Source organism: Triticum aestivum, chromosome 5A, assembly GCF_018294505.1.
Source record: "Triticum aestivum cultivar Chinese Spring chromosome 5A, IWGSC CS RefSeq v2.1, whole genome shotgun sequence".
NCBI lineage: Eukaryota > Viridiplantae > Streptophyta > Magnoliopsida > Poales > Poaceae > Triticum > Triticum aestivum.
In genome coordinates this window covers 693,804,715-693,823,919 of record NC_057806.1, presented here as the reverse complement: position 1 = coordinate 693,823,919, position 19,205 = coordinate 693,804,715, and the positions used below count along the sequence as shown (strand labels likewise).

General features: G+C 48.5%; 2 protein-coding genes across 2 annotated transcripts; one reads left to right on the top strand and one right to left on the bottom strand.

Annotated features, from left to right (window-relative positions):
- The first annotated feature begins 2,583 nt into the window (after nt 1-2,583).
- Nucleotides 2,584-4,565, top strand: LOC123106070 (tubulin beta-2 chain). Its single transcript, XM_044528277.1, has 3 exons — nt 2,584-3,081; nt 3,219-3,488; nt 3,599-4,565. Exons 1-3 carry the CDS (start codon nt 2,688-2,690, stop codon nt 4,276-4,278), a joined length of 1,344 nt encoding a protein of 447 aa, XP_044384212.1. The 5' UTR covers nt 2,584-2,687; the 3' UTR covers nt 4,279-4,565.
- A 3,057-nt stretch (nt 4,566-7,622) lies between these two features.
- Nucleotides 7,623-11,393, bottom strand: LOC123101820 (uncharacterized). The gene is made up of 6 exons (XM_044523098.1): nt 10,991-11,393; nt 10,852-10,907; nt 9,770-9,895; nt 9,234-9,377; nt 8,636-8,899; nt 7,623-8,474 (listed from the first exon to the last, which is right to left on the bottom strand). Exons 1-6 carry the CDS (start codon nt 11,391-11,393, stop codon nt 8,124-8,126), a joined length of 1,344 nt encoding a protein of 447 aa, XP_044379033.1. The 3' UTR covers nt 7,623-8,123.
- Between the last annotated feature and the right edge of the window lie 7,812 nt (nt 11,394-19,205).

Here is a 19,205-nt window from a genome sequence, read left to right as displayed (position 1 = left end):
CGCCTCAAACCTGCTTCCTACATCCAGCAGGCCGCCCAATCATATTTTTTCGACCCAGACGAACGCCTCAAACGTCCGAACTGACCGGCATTTCTCATGTCTAGCCCAAATATGAAGCGGATATGGGGGCGTCCGGGCATGCCCGTCACGTCGGACTGACGAAGGGGTCTTAGCCAGAAATGCCCTCAAATCTGGCGGTCCGAAGCTCGTCTTCTCTGTCGGACCGGTGACGCCGCGTAGCGCAGCTCTGGCGGGTCGCGTAGTGCCTTGCCCGGCTATTTAAGTCGACCAGCGACACCGAAACCGTACCATCCATCCACACTCATGTCCGCCGCCGCCGCCACTTCCCACTCCACCCGTCCGTCTAGTAGCCATACCTCCACGCCACCGGATGAGAAGCGAGTCATTTCTGACGCCGGAGCTCGTTGAGCAGATCCAGGCTAGGCGCGAAGCCCGGATCGCCGCAGGGCTACCTCCGGATGCAGTGGATCCGGAGGAGGAGGAGGTGGAGGTGGAGGAGGACGATAGGAGAACGACTTTGAGGAGGAGGAGGAGGAGGATGAGCCGGAGGAGGAGGATGTGGGGGATGTTGGCGTCGGGGATCTGCAGGCGGAGCAGCAGGCCATCATCGATTCCTTTCGGTCGGAGTCGGCTGCGGAGGCAAGACACTGTCGGCGGCAGGAGATGGAGGCGCAGCAGGCCACGGAGGAGGCGGAGACGCTCACCTACATGGATGAGGTCGAGCAGGAGGAGGATGAGTCGGGGCCCTCCTCCCCGCCCTTCCAGCCGGCGCCCGGCACCGTCGGCGTGGACATCTTCGAGGACGAAGACTAGTTAGGGAAGTACGTAGTATGTAGTATGCAAGATTTCTTTGCAAGCTTTGTATGGACCTAGGGAATGAAATATGAGAGAGACGGATGCAGAGTGGCTATTTTAAGACGTGCCCGGTCATTATTTGCGGACGCGTCTGGGCATGTCTGCGGGCATTTGAAGGACAAATTGGCCAAATCCAGCTATAGATGCTCTAAAGATCCCAAAAGGTTTTATGTATAGGGAATTTTTTGGGTTTGTAGAATTAATAAGCACTAGCTAGCATATTCCAAATCCCTTAATTTTTTTTGGTTGGCATAAGTAGTAATTATCTCCTTAGGATATCTCCAACACTGATCCTTAAACCGTCCGCATATGTTTGGACCACGTTGTCTGGACCGCGGAAGTCATTCAACACGATCTTGTATCGGTCCGCGACGCGATTCGGGCGTACTTTTTTCGGTAAAACGGAGATAAACGTGGGGGAGCTTTCTGGGCATCCGAACAGCAGACACACCCGCTTCTGACCGCCCTGGCCCACCCAAACCCTCCACCTATCCCTCCCGGTTTTCTTTTCGATGCACGCGCCGCTTATTGCTCCGCATTCATGTCGGCCCAGAGCACGCAGCACCCGACATTGATGCCGTGATGTGACTAGAGGGAGGGAGACACTGGTCGACGCGACCTCTCGGGAGCCGCATCTTCAATGCCGCTTCCCGATGAACCAAGTCTGCCGTTGCGCCCCATTAAAGAGGCTGGCCGGCCCTTCACATGGCCTGGCCTCGGCTATATAAGCAGCGCTCTGGCGCCATCCACATCGCAATCTATCTGCTCTTCCTCCTCCTCCTCCTTCCCTCTCCCCGCCCATCTCCCTCCACAACTGCGGGATGTGCAAAATCATGGGCTTCGGTGCCGACAGGCGGCAGTTCCGGGACGGGCTCCAGCGGATCGTGGCAACATCGCCCTCGAACTCCGGGGCGCTGTCCTCATCGGCGGGCGGCTCCTCGACGAAGTCAGAGATTGTCATCTCATCCAGCAATGTGGATGACCAGCCGCCGCCGCAACAGTCCGCGCTAGTGGCGACGGGCCTGATGTACGCTGGCACCGATGCGGAGTACGAGGAATAGATCGAGGTGATGCTCCGTCGCTCCGTGCTCCACCTGAACGGCCCTGCTCCGCCACCAGGGACGCTCCTCCCCGTGCAGCAGGAACCGGCATTCGCTCTGCGCTCTCCGTCGCGCGACCGCGGCGTCCAAATTGAACCTCGCGTGAAGGAAGAGCGCCTCTCGCCGCTGCGCCGACGTGTCAAGGAGGAGCGCCTCTTGCCGCCACCCCGACACGTCAAGGAAGAGCGGTTGCCTCCGCCGCCCCGGCGCGTCGAGGAGGAGCGCTACACGCCGCCGCTCCTATCCAATGCGATCACAACAATGGCGCGCGGTCGTATTCTCCAGTACCTTGGCAGAGGCGGCGGGTGTTGGTCGCCCCGAAGCGCTATGACGGCGTAGGAGTACGCAAGAGGGTGGCGGACCTCTTGACTTTGTTGAGTTTCACCATGATGAAGCCGTCAACAAAATTCACCTCCCCTCGGCGCCGCCCACCCAAGAAAGAAGTAACCGTTACCACGAGGGACCATGCCGGCGGCCGCCCCACGCAAAAATCGCTTCTTTTCTCCCCCCCAAAATTTCAAAATTCGAACTCCCCCTCAAACTAACGATCCACCAACGCCGTCAGCCCCACCCCTCCCCCCTCTATAAATCCCGCCCCACCAAACCCTACCACCCCACTAACGCCATCCCCCAATTCCCCACCCCACCACCGGCGCCGCCGCACCGCACCTCGCCGCCGTTCGCCCGCCCGTCCTCCGAAACGAAGGGAAGATGAGGGAGATCCTGCACATCCAGGGCGGGCAGTGCGGGAACCAGATCGGGGCCAAGTTCTGGGAGGTGGTGTGCGCGGAGCACGGGATCGACCCCACCGGCCGCTACGCCGGCGACACCGACCTCCAGCTCGAGCGCGTCAACGTCTACTACAACGAGGCCTCCTGCGGCCGCTTCGTGCCCCGCGCCGTCCTCATGGACCTCGAGCCGGGGACCATGGACTCCGTCCGCTCCGGCCCCTACGGCGGCATCTTCCGCCCCGACAACTTCGTCTTTGGCCAGTCCGGCGCCGGCAACAACTGGGCCAAGGGCCACTACACCGAGGGCGCCGAGCTCATCGACTCCGTCCTCGACGTCGTCCGCAAGGAGGCCGAGAATTGCGACTGCCTCCAAGGTCTCTGCTTTTTCTTCTCCCCCTGTTTCTTCCCCGTTCCTCTGTTACGTTCACCCGTCCGCCCTCCGCGCCCTCGGCGTAGTTGGATCTGGAGCGGAAGGGAAGCGTTGGCTGACGGATCTGTGCGGGCATGGCAGGTTTCCAGGTGTGCCACTCGCTGGGCGGCGGCACCGGCTCCGGCATGGGCACGCTGCTCATCTCCAAGATCCGGGAGGAGTACCCGGACCGCATGATGCTCACCTTCTCCGTCTTCCCCTCGCCCAAGGTCTCCGACACCGTCGTCGAGCCCTACAACGCCACCCTCTCCGTCCACCAGCTCGTCGAGAACGCCGACGAGTGCATGGTGCTCGACAACGAGGCGCTCTACGACATCTGCTTCCGCACCCTCAAGCTCACAACCCCGAGCTGTAAGCGTCCAAACAGACCCAATTCCTCCATCATCTCTGCAGCCTTTGCATTCTTATTACCGTTTGATGATTGCTGATGCCTGATGTCCACTGATCAAACAATCCAACAGTCGGCGACCTGAACCACCTCATCTCGGCCACCATGAGCGGGGTCACCTGCTGCCTGCGCTTCCCGGGGCAGCTCAACTCGGACCTCCGCAAGCTGGCCGTGAACCTCATCCCGTTCCCGCGGCTGCACTTCTTCATGGTGGGCTTCGCGCCGCTCACCTCGCGCGGCAGCCAGCAGTACCGCGCGCTCACCGTGCCCGAGCTCACCCAGCAGATGTGGGACGCCAAGAACATGATGTGCGCGGCCGACCCGCGCCACGGGCGCTACCTGACGGCCTCGGCCATGTTCCGGGGCAAGATGAGCACCAAGGAGGTGGACGAGCAGATGCTGAACGTGCAGAACAAGAACTCGAGCTACTTCGTGGAGTGGATCCCCAACAACGTCAAGTCGACGGTGTGCGACATCCCGCCCACAGGCCTCAAGATGGCCTCCACCTTCATCGGCAACTCGACGTCCATCCAGGAGATGTTCCGGCGCGTGAGCGAGCAGTTCACGGCCATGTTCCGGCGCAAGGCCTTCCTGCACTGGTACACGGGGGAGGGCATGGACGAGATGGAGTTCACCGAGGCCGAGAGCAACATGAACGACCTCGTGTCCGAGTACCAGCAGTACCAGGACGCCACCGCCGACGAGGAGGGCGAGTACGAGGACGAGGAGGACGATGCCGACCTCCAGGACTAGAGATCAACCGAGTACCGCGTATGATTATTGGTTTTCTTATGTTAATTTGATGATTGCTTTAGGCTTGTGTAGTGCTGTTTCTGTCTTTCTTGGTGGGTGCTGTTGTTGAGGAGCAGAAAACTCATGGAAGGGTGGTTGCTGGTGAGATAGCTTGGTATAACCTCTGGCACAATTGCTGTGTGCAAGCAACGCCCTGTTGCGTTCTACTGGTAGTGGTGTGTGTTGTCTGGTGTCCAGTGTCTAACTATCATGTTCAAATCTAATGTAATTTGAAGTTGCTTGCGTCTGATTTCAGTTCATGATTTGTGGTATGCTCTTGATCTTGTTCTGTTTCATGCTGTGAAATGAAATGTTAGCTAGCACTGCTAGGGAGCTTCTTCTCCTCTCAACGTTGTTGCTGTCGATCTGCAAATGGCGATGACAGATTGTACACCATCTTGCTGTTCCAGTGTTTACATATTATTGGTTGCAGTGCACATATGCCAGCATTGTCTGGTTGTAGTTGTCCATCCATGGATCTTGTTCTCTGCATGCTGCACCACAGTTGGTGATGGCCATGCCAGCATTGACTGGCTGTAGTTGCTTGGGCAGATCGCATCACATGGACGCATGTGTAGCAGCACAGCACACTTTGCCGGACAGCAAAGTTGCTCCTTTTTCCCATTCTGCATTGGTTTACAAACCCCCCTGTGCATGGGATAGATCTATGTATCATTTACTATTACCTCCGTCCCAAATTACTTGTCTTAGATTTGTCTAGATCGGATATATATATAATAAATTACCTCCGTCCCAAATTACTTGTCTTAGATTTGTCTAGATCGGATATATATATATATATATATATATAATAAATTGTGCTACGTTGGACCGGTCTTATCTCAAGTTGCTTGTGAGATTCTGTCTGTTTGACCGGTCATCATCTTGTTCCTCTCGCTGCTCTGTTTCTGAGCTAGTAATTTATATATCTACCTTGCGATTCGTCTTATCTTATCTCAAGTTGATCTATTTATATATTCTTTCAACAGCACTAGTTTATGCTGCTGCCTTCGAGGATCATGCACACAGACACACTACAGAGACTGAGGCCATCAAGCAAGATTCTGCATATGCATGTGGCCATCCACTCTAGATCCACTGACGCGATCTCGACGAGATGACTTGGAGATGCAGCAATGGATGGAGTTATCTTGTTCATGGATCTTGTTCTCTGCCTGCCACACTAGACCAATGGATGGAGAGGCAGATCACATCACATGGACGCCATGTGCAGGTGCAGCACAGCAAAGTGTATGGAGTAGAATAGATCCCTCATCTATCATTACTAGGAGCACTGGAGTAGGCTACAGTTTAGTGCTGCTCACTCAACAGTTATGTCCCTGCCACTGCAGTGTTGAGCCATGAGATGAGATGAGGCTGTCCTACGTTTGACCGGTCGTATCTCAACCCGCTGACAGATTACATCTGTTGGACAGATCGTATATCTGTTTTCTGATTCTTCTACTATCTTATCTGGTGTGCCATTGGATTGGTTTCATCTGCATTAAGGTAACAGCACTACTCTCTCCCTCCCTAAGACATTTTTGACACTACTACATTAGTGTCGGAAAACATCTTACATTATGAGAAGGAGGGGGCAGTTTTTACCACGGCCTTCGAGGATCGCCATCATCTTGTTCTCTTCTTCTATCTTATCTCATGTGCCATTGGATTATTGGTTTCATCTCCATCAAGGTAACAGCACTAGTCCCTCCCTCCCATAATGTAAGACATTTTTGACATTTAATGTAAGACGTTTTTTTGACACTATATTATGAGACGGAGGGAGTAGTTTTTACCACCGCTTTCGAGAATCATGCACACAGACATACTCCCTCTGTCCCAAAGTAAGTGTCTCAACTGATCGATCCTCGACCCCGTGTCGTCCCCATGGGTGACCCGAGAGTAAACCCTAGCCGCTGCCACTCGACCCTACTCGCGTCTCTCCCTTCCTCGCCATGGTGGACTGGTCGCCAGCGCCTCCGGTCAGATCTGTTGTGGCCATCTCCTCCATCGGAGGTGGTCGGCCTGACGCTGGATGGTCAGATCTCGAGATCCGTCATTTAGCTCCGGTTGGGAGTCGACAAGACGTAGTTGCTGGTGAAAACCGAGCTGATGGCAGGCGATGGCGGCGTTCTGCATCGTTACCTTGATGAAGGCATCGTCGTGTAACTACTGTCGACCAACTCGTGCTGCTCCGGGGGAAACCCTAGGATCCGGTCTTCCAGATCGGACGATGGCGGTACTACGGTGTCGTTTTCTCTCATGGAAGCATCGTTTGTGGAGCAGCGCTGGAAGACGGAGGCAGGAGGTGGAGCGGCTTCGTTTTGCACGAAGCCTTCGGTGGAGATGTCAAGTCATGCCTGGCCGACAGGTGCTACGCTGTGTCATGCCTTGTCGGCACGTGCTACACCCGACAGATCTTCCAGAATCTTCGCGTCTGGATGGACGAGCGCGGGGCGGTGGCACCGTTGGGCGGCGTGGTGGCGTCGGCGGATGGAGGGACCGGTAAGGATGATGCAGATCTCTCTCCTGAAGATGGGTCAGCGGTCCGATGAAGATGGCAGCGTCTAGAATGTTTGCATGTGGTGTACACTTTAGGTCTGCTGCACCGGCTGTTGGTTCCGATATGTTATGTGGATGGATCGACGACAATACTGGGTTTAGATATGGGGAGTGAGAGCACTCCACATTATCGATTTTTGTAGGTGTGAGTGATGGCTTCGGGTGGCTTGATGTATGTTCTTGTTAGACCTTTGTTGAATAATAAATAAAGATGGTCGTATGCATCGATTGATGCAGAGGCCCGGGGTCTTAACCTCCTTTTCCAAAAAAAGTATAACTTTACACTAAAGTTAGTACAAAGTTGAGACACTTATTTTGAGATGAAAGGAGCGGTAGAGAGAGGCCATCAAGATTCCTCCTATGCATTGCCACCTCTTCATTCAACCTACTCCAGATCCACTAGCATTGCCACCTCTTCATTCACCTACTCCAGATCCACTAGCCTGATCTGAAGAAGAAGAAAAGTTTGAGATAGCTTGGAGATGTAGCAATGGAGTTTCTTCATCTGTACTACACTACTACTAATGTCACAAATGACTCTGTTACATCCGAAGCAACGCTAAGATTCAAAAGGCATCATTGTGCGCGCGGAGATCGATCTTCGCTGGATGAGAATGGAACAACGCCCAGACCGATCATGGCGTCAAGTTCGAGCGCCGGCAGACCTTGATTGAATCTTCAGACCGTTCTTGCCTTCCTATGGCAGCACACTCCCAGGTTCCCACAAACTGCCTTCTAAATCATGTAAGGGAATGGTTCAGCTCAAGAGCGCCGGATGCATATCGATAGATTTGATGACGAAAGAGGCACTGGTGCCACTCAGTCTATATGCAGCTGACCAACATAGTTATCAACAGGAAAGAACCAAGAGTACAATGTTCACTCTATCAACAGAAGAAGAGAAAAACTAAGACTAAACTCAGTTACACGGTGGTCACAGAAGCGCAACTATCTAATGCATGTGCTTCTGTACCACCTTGAGAGGCAAATGTATCACAGGATTGAGTTCAATCAAATACAGTGACGCGAAGTTGTTAAGCCACTCCAACAGAGGGCTCGACATCGATCTTGCTTGATTCATTCCGTTCTGCTGAAGTAAACGACGCATATTCTGGATTCAGATTAACTACTCCAACAAAGGGCTTGGCATCAACCCCATCTGATTCGTTCTGCTCCACGGAAGTACGAGGTGCATATTCTGGATTCAGATTAACCAGTCTGACAAAGGGCTTGACATCAATCTAGCTTGATTCGTTCCGTTCCACAGGGGTATGAGGTGCATATTCTGGATTCGGAATAACCAGTCCGACAAAGGGCTTGACATCAATCTCGCTTGATTCGTTCCGTTCCACGGGGGTACGAGATGCATATTCTGGATTTGGATTCAGCAATCCAACAAAGGGCTTGACATCAACCTCATCTGATTCGTTCTGCTCCACGGAAGTACGAGATGCATATTGTGGCTTGGAGCGATCACTGGGTAGAGTGCTGCCATTTCCGGTGGCACCTTGCGTGTTAGGATAACACGGAATGGCTGCCCTAGGTGCGTTGTTTGGAGAGAACAAATTGTTGTGAAAGCTTCCGAGAAGTGCCTGAAAGAAGCACATTTTAACTTAGTAACTGGATCAAGGTCTGCTGTCTCATCACTCGTCAGTTTCATGTAGGCATATAACAAAGGACTGAAATAGAAGAATGCAGTTCCTTATATTCTAGAAAGAAGCAAACTATTTTGGATTGAGGGCTTGACACCAACCTGATATGATTCACGCTGTACCACGGGAGTACGAGATGCATATTCTGGATTTAGATTAACCAGTCCAACAAAGGGCTTGACATCAACCTCACTTGATTCATTTTGTTCCATGGAAGTACGAGAAGCATATACTGGATTGGAACGCTCACTGGGTAGAGTGCTGCCATTTGCGATGGCACCTTGCGTGTTAGGATAACACGCAATGTCTGCCCTAGGTGCGTTGTTTGGCAAGAATGCACTGTTGTGAAAGCTTCCAAGAATTGCCTGAAAGAAGCATATTAAATAAGTTATGTGCTGTTATCACTTTGTCTGTTTCATGTAGGCATATAACAAAGGGCTGAAATAGAAGAACACGGTTTCTTATATTCTTGAAAGAAGCAAATCTATTTTGTAGCAGATAACACTTGCTCATTAACATATTTCTCCTAGAAGAACGCGGTTTCTTATATTCTTGAAAGAAGCAAATCTATTTTGTAGCAGATAACACTTGCTCATTAACATATTTCTCCTACGACAAATATGGAGGAAGTTTGAACACTAAATAACTGTTTACAGCAATGAAATGAACATTTTTACACGTTCTAACATCTTTACATACCTGGACAGGAGTTTCAGCTATGAGAGGTCCAGCTATAATGCCACTGATCACAAAACTATTGACAGAAGCAAGGGTAATACGCAGAGATCGATGGTCATTAGATGTCAAAATGGATCCAGAAAGCCGGATGATTTCTAAAGGACCCTGCAGAAATTGAATTAAGAGTTATGGAAACCAAATTTCAATGGATGAATAGAACTCGTAAGAAAACTGTGCTCACACGGAAAAATGGACCTCTGTAATCACAAATACTCCCTCCGTTCCGAATTACTTGTCGCAGGTTTGGATGTATCTAGATGTATTTTAGTTCTAGATGCATCCATTTCTGCGACGAATAATTTGGAATGGAGGGAGTATAACTGAGACAAAAACTGCAACGTTCCCCACAGGCCTTCTTCATGTAATTTGACACTGACACTTGTTCAAAACAATCACTTGACCCACATTTCCATCTTTAGAATTTCATGCTAATGATGTTTGCGATGTTGAATAACTGTAAAAAGAATATGTTAAATCTTGAGGAGCTAAGGTCAAACCTTGTGATTTAGAATGACACCAGATGGCTGGAGTAGAACTGCTTCCCTAACAGACCCAAGAGCTGAAAGAATGCAGATGGCCTTCGAATTCAGCTGTGAGACCGCCATGACCCTTGATATGATATCCTGCAGAACAATTTTCAGATGATGAAATTTCTTGCCACATTTAATTGGAGAGAGTATGTTCAGTGACCAAACATTGCCCCTCTGTTATGAGGTTCATCCAAATGTTAAGACCTTTGCATATCATGTATATAGAAACAGGGGGGTTTCACAGCAAAAGGAAACCCACGGGCTAAGACAAACACATGTTCTTCTGTGCAGTGTTCTGGCCCTATTGACCATTATATTCTCTTTCCTTCTAGAGATATGACTGTATAACTTGTGCCAATTAAAATAAAGATTCACTTGTGCTGAAATTGGGTACTGACTTCACCCCATCCAACTTGTCATCAGTGTTTGGTTCAGCTAATAGGTTCATTTGCATCAATAGGTTAAAACAGTAAGCATTGGCCTCGTTTGCAATTTTACGTCAAAGCAATAATAAACTTCTAAAGATTAGCCTTTTTTTGAAGATTACAGATCGCGACCGAGGTCCTATGCTGCAATAGAAGTCCAACTAAGCTGCAACTAGAGCAATGAACAGCTCATAGTGCCACACACAACACTCTGCACATGCTCCCTCCGTTCACAAAAATTAAGATGTTTTGGATATTTCAATATGGACCACATACATACTGAAATGAGTGAACAAACACACTAAAACGTGTCTATATACATCCGATTCAGAAAAAAGGTTAGAGCATCTTCTGTTTGTGAACTGCGGGAGTGGTTTCTATGGACGGTTGCACATTCCAAGGCTCTTTAACAAGAATTTCTTCTCCATTGAGGGGCATAGGAAATCAAGACAAGCTCTCTGCACACAATTTCCATTGAGGGGGCGGCGAAAGCGAGCCTTTGCATCATCGAAATGAAACATATGTGGCTTGTTTGGGTTCAGAGTATCAGCAGGGCATAGTCATTCAGAGCTTTTTGGTTCAGTTGTAATTGTACATGAATGAACAGAGAGTCGAGCAGCATACCTCTCCCGCAGCAATGGTGAGCACGTGCGGCTGGAGCCCGCCCAAGTCCCCTTGCCCTGTCCACGGCCACAAGCGAGGATGTCAGCAAACACTAGGAGGTCAAGCATCCATGAGCATGCATCGGGACGAGAAGGCTCACCGTGGGCGGTCGGCGCCGGATTCGGCCGCGCAGCCGGCGAGGGCGCGAACCCCGGCGGCGGCCCGAGCCCCGGCGTTGGCGGCAGGCAGGCGACCTTGCGGGGGCGCCCGCGGCGCCTCTTCTCCGCCGGAGGCGGCAGCGGCGCCCGCGGCGGGGGAGGGGGAGGGTAGACGGGGCGGGGGATCGGCTCGGCGAGCCGCGGCGGCGGGGCGACGCGGGTGCGCATGGCCCACACGATGGGCGACGGGCCCCGCAGCCTGTGCAGGCCCGTCGGCGCCTCCATTGGCCGCGTCTGGGAGGCGGCCTGAGGCCTAGAGGCAGCCGACGGCGGCGGAGGAGACGGCGAGGAGGTGGCTGCCACAGAGTCCTCCCCGGTTGACACCGCCGCTTCCGTTTCTTTCATTTTTTAAAATATTCGTGCTGATGTTGAAGTTTGTTCCGCTTATTGGAACTTGTTTGGGATTTATTCTATTTTAGTATAAGAATCTATTTTAGTATAAGAAATGCATATACCAAGAAGGGTATAAATGCTTGATCCATTATATTTATACAAATATAAATGCCACGCATTTTCTGTTTTCTTCCCGAGGAAGGGTCTCAAAGGACCCGAAAACGGCGGTACACGGCAGTTTGCGTCATGTCCTAAAAGAAACTTTTATACAAATATAAATGTCCCACTTTTTCCTTTTCTTTCGCAGGAAGGGTCTCGAAGGACCCAGGGCGGGGGGTACATGGTAATTTATATGAGCCCCCCCTCCCCAAATATAAGTGCCACGTATTTTTCTTTTTCTTCTCGAGGAAGGGTCTCGAAGGATCCGGAAGCGGCGGTACACGGCAGTTTACGCCATATCCCAAAAGAAATTTTTATACAAATAAATGTCTCACTTTTTCCTTTTTTTCCGGAGGATGGGTCTCGAAGGACCTAGAAGCAGGCGGTACACGGTAATTTATATCAATCCACCTACCCTCCTCCCCAAATATAAATGCCACATGTTTTCTTTTTCTTTCACAGAAAGGTGCTGGAAGGACACTGAAGCGGTGGCACACGATTGTTTACATCAGGTCCCAAATAAAAATAAATATTAGAGACAATAACTCCTTGACTTACGCAAAGAAGACCCCAGACAATGGAAGAAAATATGAGCGGTCTAAATTAGCTTCTCCACATTTGTAATCTTGCCGTTGCTAGGGATAGGCCAGTTGAGACGACGGGTCCTCCACAACACCCCTTTCAGCAGGGGCACACACCTAAGACAAAAACCATGAAAGTTGAGAGGAAGCTACATTGTCTCCCCTTAGGCAGGCAAGCCAAGCCTCCCTTCCACTAGTGATGCACACCAAGAAAAGAAACCATAAACTTTGAGACGAAGTTATACTGTCTCTCCTTAAATAGCCAAGTAGAGAGGAATGATATCAGCAGCCCTTCGGTCAGAAGGATCAAACGTCATGCCATGAAGGCCAACAATCAACGGTTGCCACCAAAGCTTCTTATCAGACCTCGTCTATGATCATGGGCTCCATCCTCTTTCATGGGGTCCAACTATCTGCCACTTCGCTGCTCCTTATCCGTCTTTGATCATGGATGCCGCCACGTTTCAGGCGCGGGATGCATCCCCCCATCGAGGCAGTTTTTTTGGGTTTCGTTTTCCCTAGGTTTTTTTTGGGTTTATTTATTTTTAGTTCTTTGTTTTTTACTTTTTATTATTTTTGTTTTTCTCAGTTTTTCTCTGATAGGAATAGGGTGTCCTGCACTCCCGCACGGAGCACAAGTGTGCTTCTGCATGGAGCACATGTGTGCTTAGAATGGAAGCACCAGTGTGTTGTGCTCTTGCGTGGAGCACATCTGTTCTTCACCCCATGGAAAGCACACGTTAGTTTACTTAGAAAGCACAGTTGTGTTCCCTTCTTTCCAGTTTTGGGAAGCTTTTACGCATTTTTGTTTGTTTCATTTGTGTTTTCATCACCGGTTTTTTATGGTTTTCTGTTTTCACATTTTCCCTATTTCTTTTGCGCTTTTCTTCTTTCTTTTCCCTTTTTGTCTATTTTTTAGACACATTTAAAAAAATTGAATACACTTCAAACAGTTTTGGAATAGACGATGACCATTTTTCAGGCACACATCGAGCATTTTCCGAATACACGCCGAACATTGTTTGAATACATGTTGAACATTTTTCAAATATGCATTAAACATTTTCTAAATACATAATGAATATTTTTATACACACATTGAACAGTTTTCTGAAATTCCATTAACAATATTTTTAAACATGCGGACATTTTCTAAGTGTTAGCACATTTTGAAATGTCACGACTTTTTTTAGTGGTACGGTTTTTTTAAATTAAGCGAACATTTTCTACATTGTATGATTTTCTTTCAAAAGTAAGTCTCAAAAATATTTTTGATATGCGTGGACATTTTCTAAGTGTCACGAACATTCTTCTGAATTGTATGAAACATTTTTATAAATTACAAGAACATCTTTGCACATTGTATAAATATTCTTTTAAATATCAGAAACATATTTTGAAATGCCCAGTTAATTGTTGGAGTTGTATGTTTTTTTAGAAAAAAACTACATGATTGTTTGTAATATATTTCCTTTTAAAATATCACTAAATTATTTTTGAAACATGTTAATATTTCTTAAATGTCAGGAATAGTTTTTGAAATTGTGCGATTTTTTCTCACAACATGAGCATTTTTTAATGTGCATGAACACTTTTAAAATTGTAGTAAATAAAATTTTGAAATAGATGTACTTAGGATATTTAAAAATAAAAACAATAGAAAAAAATATAAAAATATGAAAGAAACCAAACGAAGCAAACAAACATATGTGTTCCGAGCAACTGGGTCGGCCCACTTCGGAGGCTGCATGAGGCGAGCGGTTCTACCGTCTCATTACCTAGGGGCGTGTTTGGTTGTCTCCACCAATTTTGCCTGGATTGCATGTGTTTCTCTGATGGGCAAGGCTGAGGTAAAACGGTCCAAAAATTAGCATCTGTGTATAGTTTGGTTGTCAGCATCTAGGCTGGTTGCACGAGAGAACTAATATTGACCCACCGTTTGGTTGGCCGCGTAGTAGCCGCACATATCACACGTTGTTTGGTTGTAAACTGTATAAGATGTTCTCATCACTTCTCATTAGTGGTGACCTTACCACACACGATCTGAACATAGTTTCAGTCCTAGCTAGGAAACAAATGGCAGTTCATTCTAGCTACTATCAAATGACAGTAAAAATTATTAAGAGCCATATGACTGAATAGGGAAAAGTTCATCGATGCTAACTAGGTGGAAGTCCATCCTTTCCTCTTCCTCTTCCTCTTTTTCTGTCATTGTTGTTTCTTCTTCTTCGGCTTATTTTTCTTCTTCTCCTCATCTACTTCTTCTTCTCTTCTGCTGTTGCTCTTTCTCTTCTTCTTCCTCAGATCTTTGTCCAACCTCTGTTATTCCACATTGCCTGTGCCCACTCTATCCTTTTGTTCTTCGAGGCTTCGTTGTCAAATGCTTCCACACCATGGTCGGAGCTGACAACATTGTCACGCGTCACATCTTCCTCCTCAGACATCAGTTCATCACAACCCCATTGCAGAATCCAGTGATGTAGAATGCAACAAGCAAGCACAAGCTTGACCCGAGAGAGGAAAGTGTGGAATGACTTCTAATCTAGGATCTTAAATCCATTCTTCAGAGCTCCAAATGCCCCCTCAACAACAACTCTAAGGCTAGAGTGTCTGAGATTAAACAGCTCCTGTGGAGTCCTAGGATAGTTCCTACCAGTGATCGACTCCTGGGGAGGGGAGGGTAGACCGGGCGGGGGATCGGCTCGGCGAGCCGCGGCAGCGAGGCAACGCGGGTGCGCATGGCCCACACGATAGGGGACGGGCCCTACAGCCTGTGCAGGCCCATCGGCGCCTCCATAGGCCGCTCCTGGGAGGCGGCCTGAGGCCTAGAGGCAGGCGACAGCGATGGCGACGGAGAAGGAGGAGGCGACAAGCAGGTGGCTGCCACAGAGTCCTCCTCGGCTGACACAGCCGCTTCCGTTTCTTTAATTTTTAAAAATATTCGTGCTGATGTTGAAGTTTGTTCCGCTTATTGGAACTTGTTTGGGATTTATTTTATTTTATTATAAGGAATGCATATACCAAGAAGGGTATAAATGCTTGGATTAAACTAATATATATTATATTTATACAAATGTAAATGCCATGCGTTTTCTTTTTTCTTCGCGAGGAAGGGTCTTGAAGGACCCGGAAGCAGCGATACACCGTACACGACAATTTGCACTAGATCCCAAATAAAAGTAGCATTTATACAAATACAAATGCCATGCGTTTTCTTTTTCTTCGGAAGGATCTCGAAGGCCCCAGAAGCGGTGGCACGTGATTGTTTATATCAGATCCCAAATAAAAACAAAGACTATAGATAACTCCTTGACTTATGCCAAGAGGACCCCAAATAGTGGAAGAAAATGTCGTTGCTAGGGATTATGACACTTGGGACGACGGGACCTCCACACCTTCCCTTCCAACAGCGACACATGCCGAAGAAAGAAACAATGGACATTGACACGAAGCTACACTGCCTCCCCTTAGGCAGCCAAGCCAAGCTTCCCTTCGAGTAGCGACACACGCTAAAGAAAAAAAACCATGTGAAGGAAATATGCCCTAGAGGCAATAATAAAATTGTTATTTATATTTCCTTACATATCATGATAAATGTTTATTAGTCATGCTAGAATTGAAGTTAATATTTCAAGCAAATGCCCGGATTAAGAGATGTAAAGTCTCCAATAAGTTCTATAGCTGCAAAATGGAGGAGAACAGTTGTAAGGGCATATTTATCCCTAAGGTGTTTTGGTGATTGATGACAATGCATTTGCGGACTAATCGTGTGTCTCGAGTATTTCAGATATTTCATGACTAGGCACAAGACGGTTAGGAGCCCCTCGAAGATTATTGAAGACGGCGTTTTTTCTACGTTCCTTTTTTGGTGGATTTGAGTCGTAGGAAAGCCGTACTATTAAGAGGGGATCCGTTTTGGAAAGGTTTGGGTGGAATCGTCACGTACACGTTTACTCCTCTTTGCACCACCTTTCCCTTAGCACTTTGGAGCATCCTCCGTTTCTTCGTGTTTGTGCAAAAAGAAGTTTTCCTATTGTTGCTATTCTGAGGCTTGCGGTAGTACTGCTCTTCGGAGCGGTAGTACTGCAAGCCCCTGCGATAGTACCGCCTTTGCGGTAGTACCGCAGGTGGTCACGGTAGTACCGCTCCTTGGGAGCCGTAGTACCATGAGCCCTGGTCCGGCACAACACCAGTAGCGGAAGTAGGAGCAGATGTAATTTTTTACATCCGCTCTTCGCGTGGTAGTACCGCTTGCCTTCAGCGGTAGTACCGTGTCGGACTTTTGCACTATTTGAAAATCAGCGGAACTAGCCACGACGTTTACTTGTCCACGACCTTCCCAGGTTGGTCCAACCCTACCTTGCGGTAGTACCGCAAGGGGGTGCAGTAGTACCGTGAGGACTTGCGGTAGCACCGCTTGGCAGGCGTGATATTACCGCATGTCGTGGGCTCGTTAAGTGGATAACGGTTGGATTTCTCTCTCCACTATATAAGGGGTATCTTCTTCTCCAAGTTGACCACCTCTTCCAACCCTAAGCTCCATTGTTGCTCCAAGCTCCATTTTCGCCCGATCTCTCTCCCTAGCCAATCAAACTTGTTGATTTTTTAGGGATTGGTTGAGAAGGCCTCGATCTACACTTCCACAAAGAGAATTTCGATTCCCCCCACTAATCCCTTGCAGATCTTGTTACTCTTGGGTGTTTGAGCACCCTAGACGGTTGAGGTCACCGCGGAGCCATATTCCATTGTGGTGAAGCTTCGTGGTGTTGTTGGGAGCCCCCAATTAAGTTGTGGAGATTGCCCCAACCTTGTTTGTAAAGGTCCGGTCGCCGCCTCCAAGGGCGCCAATAGTGGAATCACGTCATCTCGCATTGTGTGAGGGCGTGAGGAGAATATGGTGGCCCTAGTGCCTTCTTGGGGAGCATTGTGCCTCCACACCGCTCCAACGGAGATGTACTTCCCCTCAAAAGGAAGGAACTTCGGTAACACATCCTCGTCTCCATCGGCTCCACTCTTGGTTATCTCGTACCTTTACTTGTGCAAGATTATTTGTGTTATTTCCCTTGCTTGCTTGTGTGATTGTTGTTGTTGCATCATATAGGTTGCTCACATAGTTGCTTGTCTAGACAACCTACTTTGATGCAAAGTTTAATTTGGTAAAGAAAAGTTAAAAATTGTTAGTTGCCTATTCACCCCCTCTAGTCAACTATATCGATCCTTTCAATTGGTATCAGAGCCTCGTCTCTTTACTAAGGACTTTGCCATCCGAAGAGTATGGTTGACACCATAGACAGTGTGGAGGAGCACTCCGGTGTGAATCCGATCTCATCTACGGGCGACGGGGGAACCTCGGTCTCTCATGAGGAATTCAATGTGGCCTCAGAGACATTGAAAACCTCCATGACGACCGAGGTTGAAAACATGTTTACTAAATTCATTGAAGGGCTTAAACGATCCACCACACCGTTGAAAGTGGGTGATCCCACTAACAAGGTGACAGATGCTAACTCCGACAAGGGGGAAGTTACTAGTGAAAAGGCTCCTTCTTCTAGTGGTAAAAAAATGGCACCGGCATCTTGGCCCATGTGGAACCTCCACTTGTTTATGGTGGACCGATTCCTTCCACTCATTTGAATCATGTCAGCCTCCCCCTAAGATTGTGAAAAATGAGGACTTTGATTCTTAGGTCTATCGGTTTAAGCGTCATTTAAATCATGTGAATACTAATCTTTGGAGAATCATTGAAGAAGGTTTCTATCCACATGACCGAAGCAACTTCACTCCAAGAGAAGCCGCGGATAATCAATTCAATGAGAATGCTCTCTTCATCATCCAAGATGCAATTCCTCCCGAAGATCTTCCTCACCTCCGGCCCTACGCCATAGCCAAAGATGCATGGCACGAAGTTGTTTCTCTCTACCGGGGAAGCGCAAGCATTCAACGCTCCAACTATGAAGTGGTGCAAGATGAAGCCGATGAGTTTGCAATGAAGGAAGATGAAGAACCTCGTGAGCTTTATCGAAGAGTAACCAAACTCATGGTTTCACTCCGGGATCATGGGAGCAAGGACACAGATGACAATTGGATCAAGCGCAAATTCCTCAAGGCAATGATGCCTTACCACAAGGCTATGTCCTCTGTCATTCGTCAAAGGCCGGACTTCCACACCTTGTCCTCAAGTGAAGTGTTGGATGAGTTTGTGGCTATGAGCATCTTGGACAAGACCGCCGACAATGCGGTGCTTCGCTCTCAAAGGGCAAAGAAGCCCAACCTTGCATTGAAGGCCAAGGTTTGTGTTGAAGAAGAAGAAGAGGAAGAAGAGGAAAGCAACCCCTAAGATACAAAGTATGCCTATCATGAACACATGGCACTTGCTTCAAGGCAATTTTGGAGCAAGAAAAACTCAAGGCCAAACTTCAACAAGAACAACTCAAGTGGCACGAAGAGCAAGCAACGTGTGAGGACTTGCTATAATTGTGGCGTGAGCCATTTTGTTGCGGAGTGCCCGTATGAGAAGAGGGAAGACAATGGTGGCATGCTCATCCGAAAGGAGAAAGCCAAGTCTTTTCCAAACAAGAGCAACTTCACCAAGAAGACCCCTCACAAGGCGTTGGTGGTTCAAGAAGAGTACCATGAGGATGATGATGATGATGATGATGGTGAGTCGGTTGCCATGGCCTCCGTTGCCATTACAACAACTCCAAGAGTGTCTCTCTTTGACTCACGCAATGAGAACATCACTGCCAAGTGCCTCATGGCTAAAGCCACCAACAAGGTAACCCCAACATCAAAACTACCATCATTAATAATCCTTCCTTGACGGATTGCATTGATGAATATGAGGGATATAATGTGGAGGAAAATGAGTTTGAGTCCTTTATGGGTAAACTCAAGGGTAAATCCAAGAAGCATTTTGTTGCTCTCTTGGAACAACTTGGTGAAGCCAATGACATGATCGAGGCTCACGAAGATACTATCTCCAAGATGGAGGGACATAGTCGTGACTATGCCGATGAGATTTCGGATCTTTCCAATGCTCTTGAGGAAGAGCGTGGTCTTCGTTTGGATCTTGAGGAGTCACACA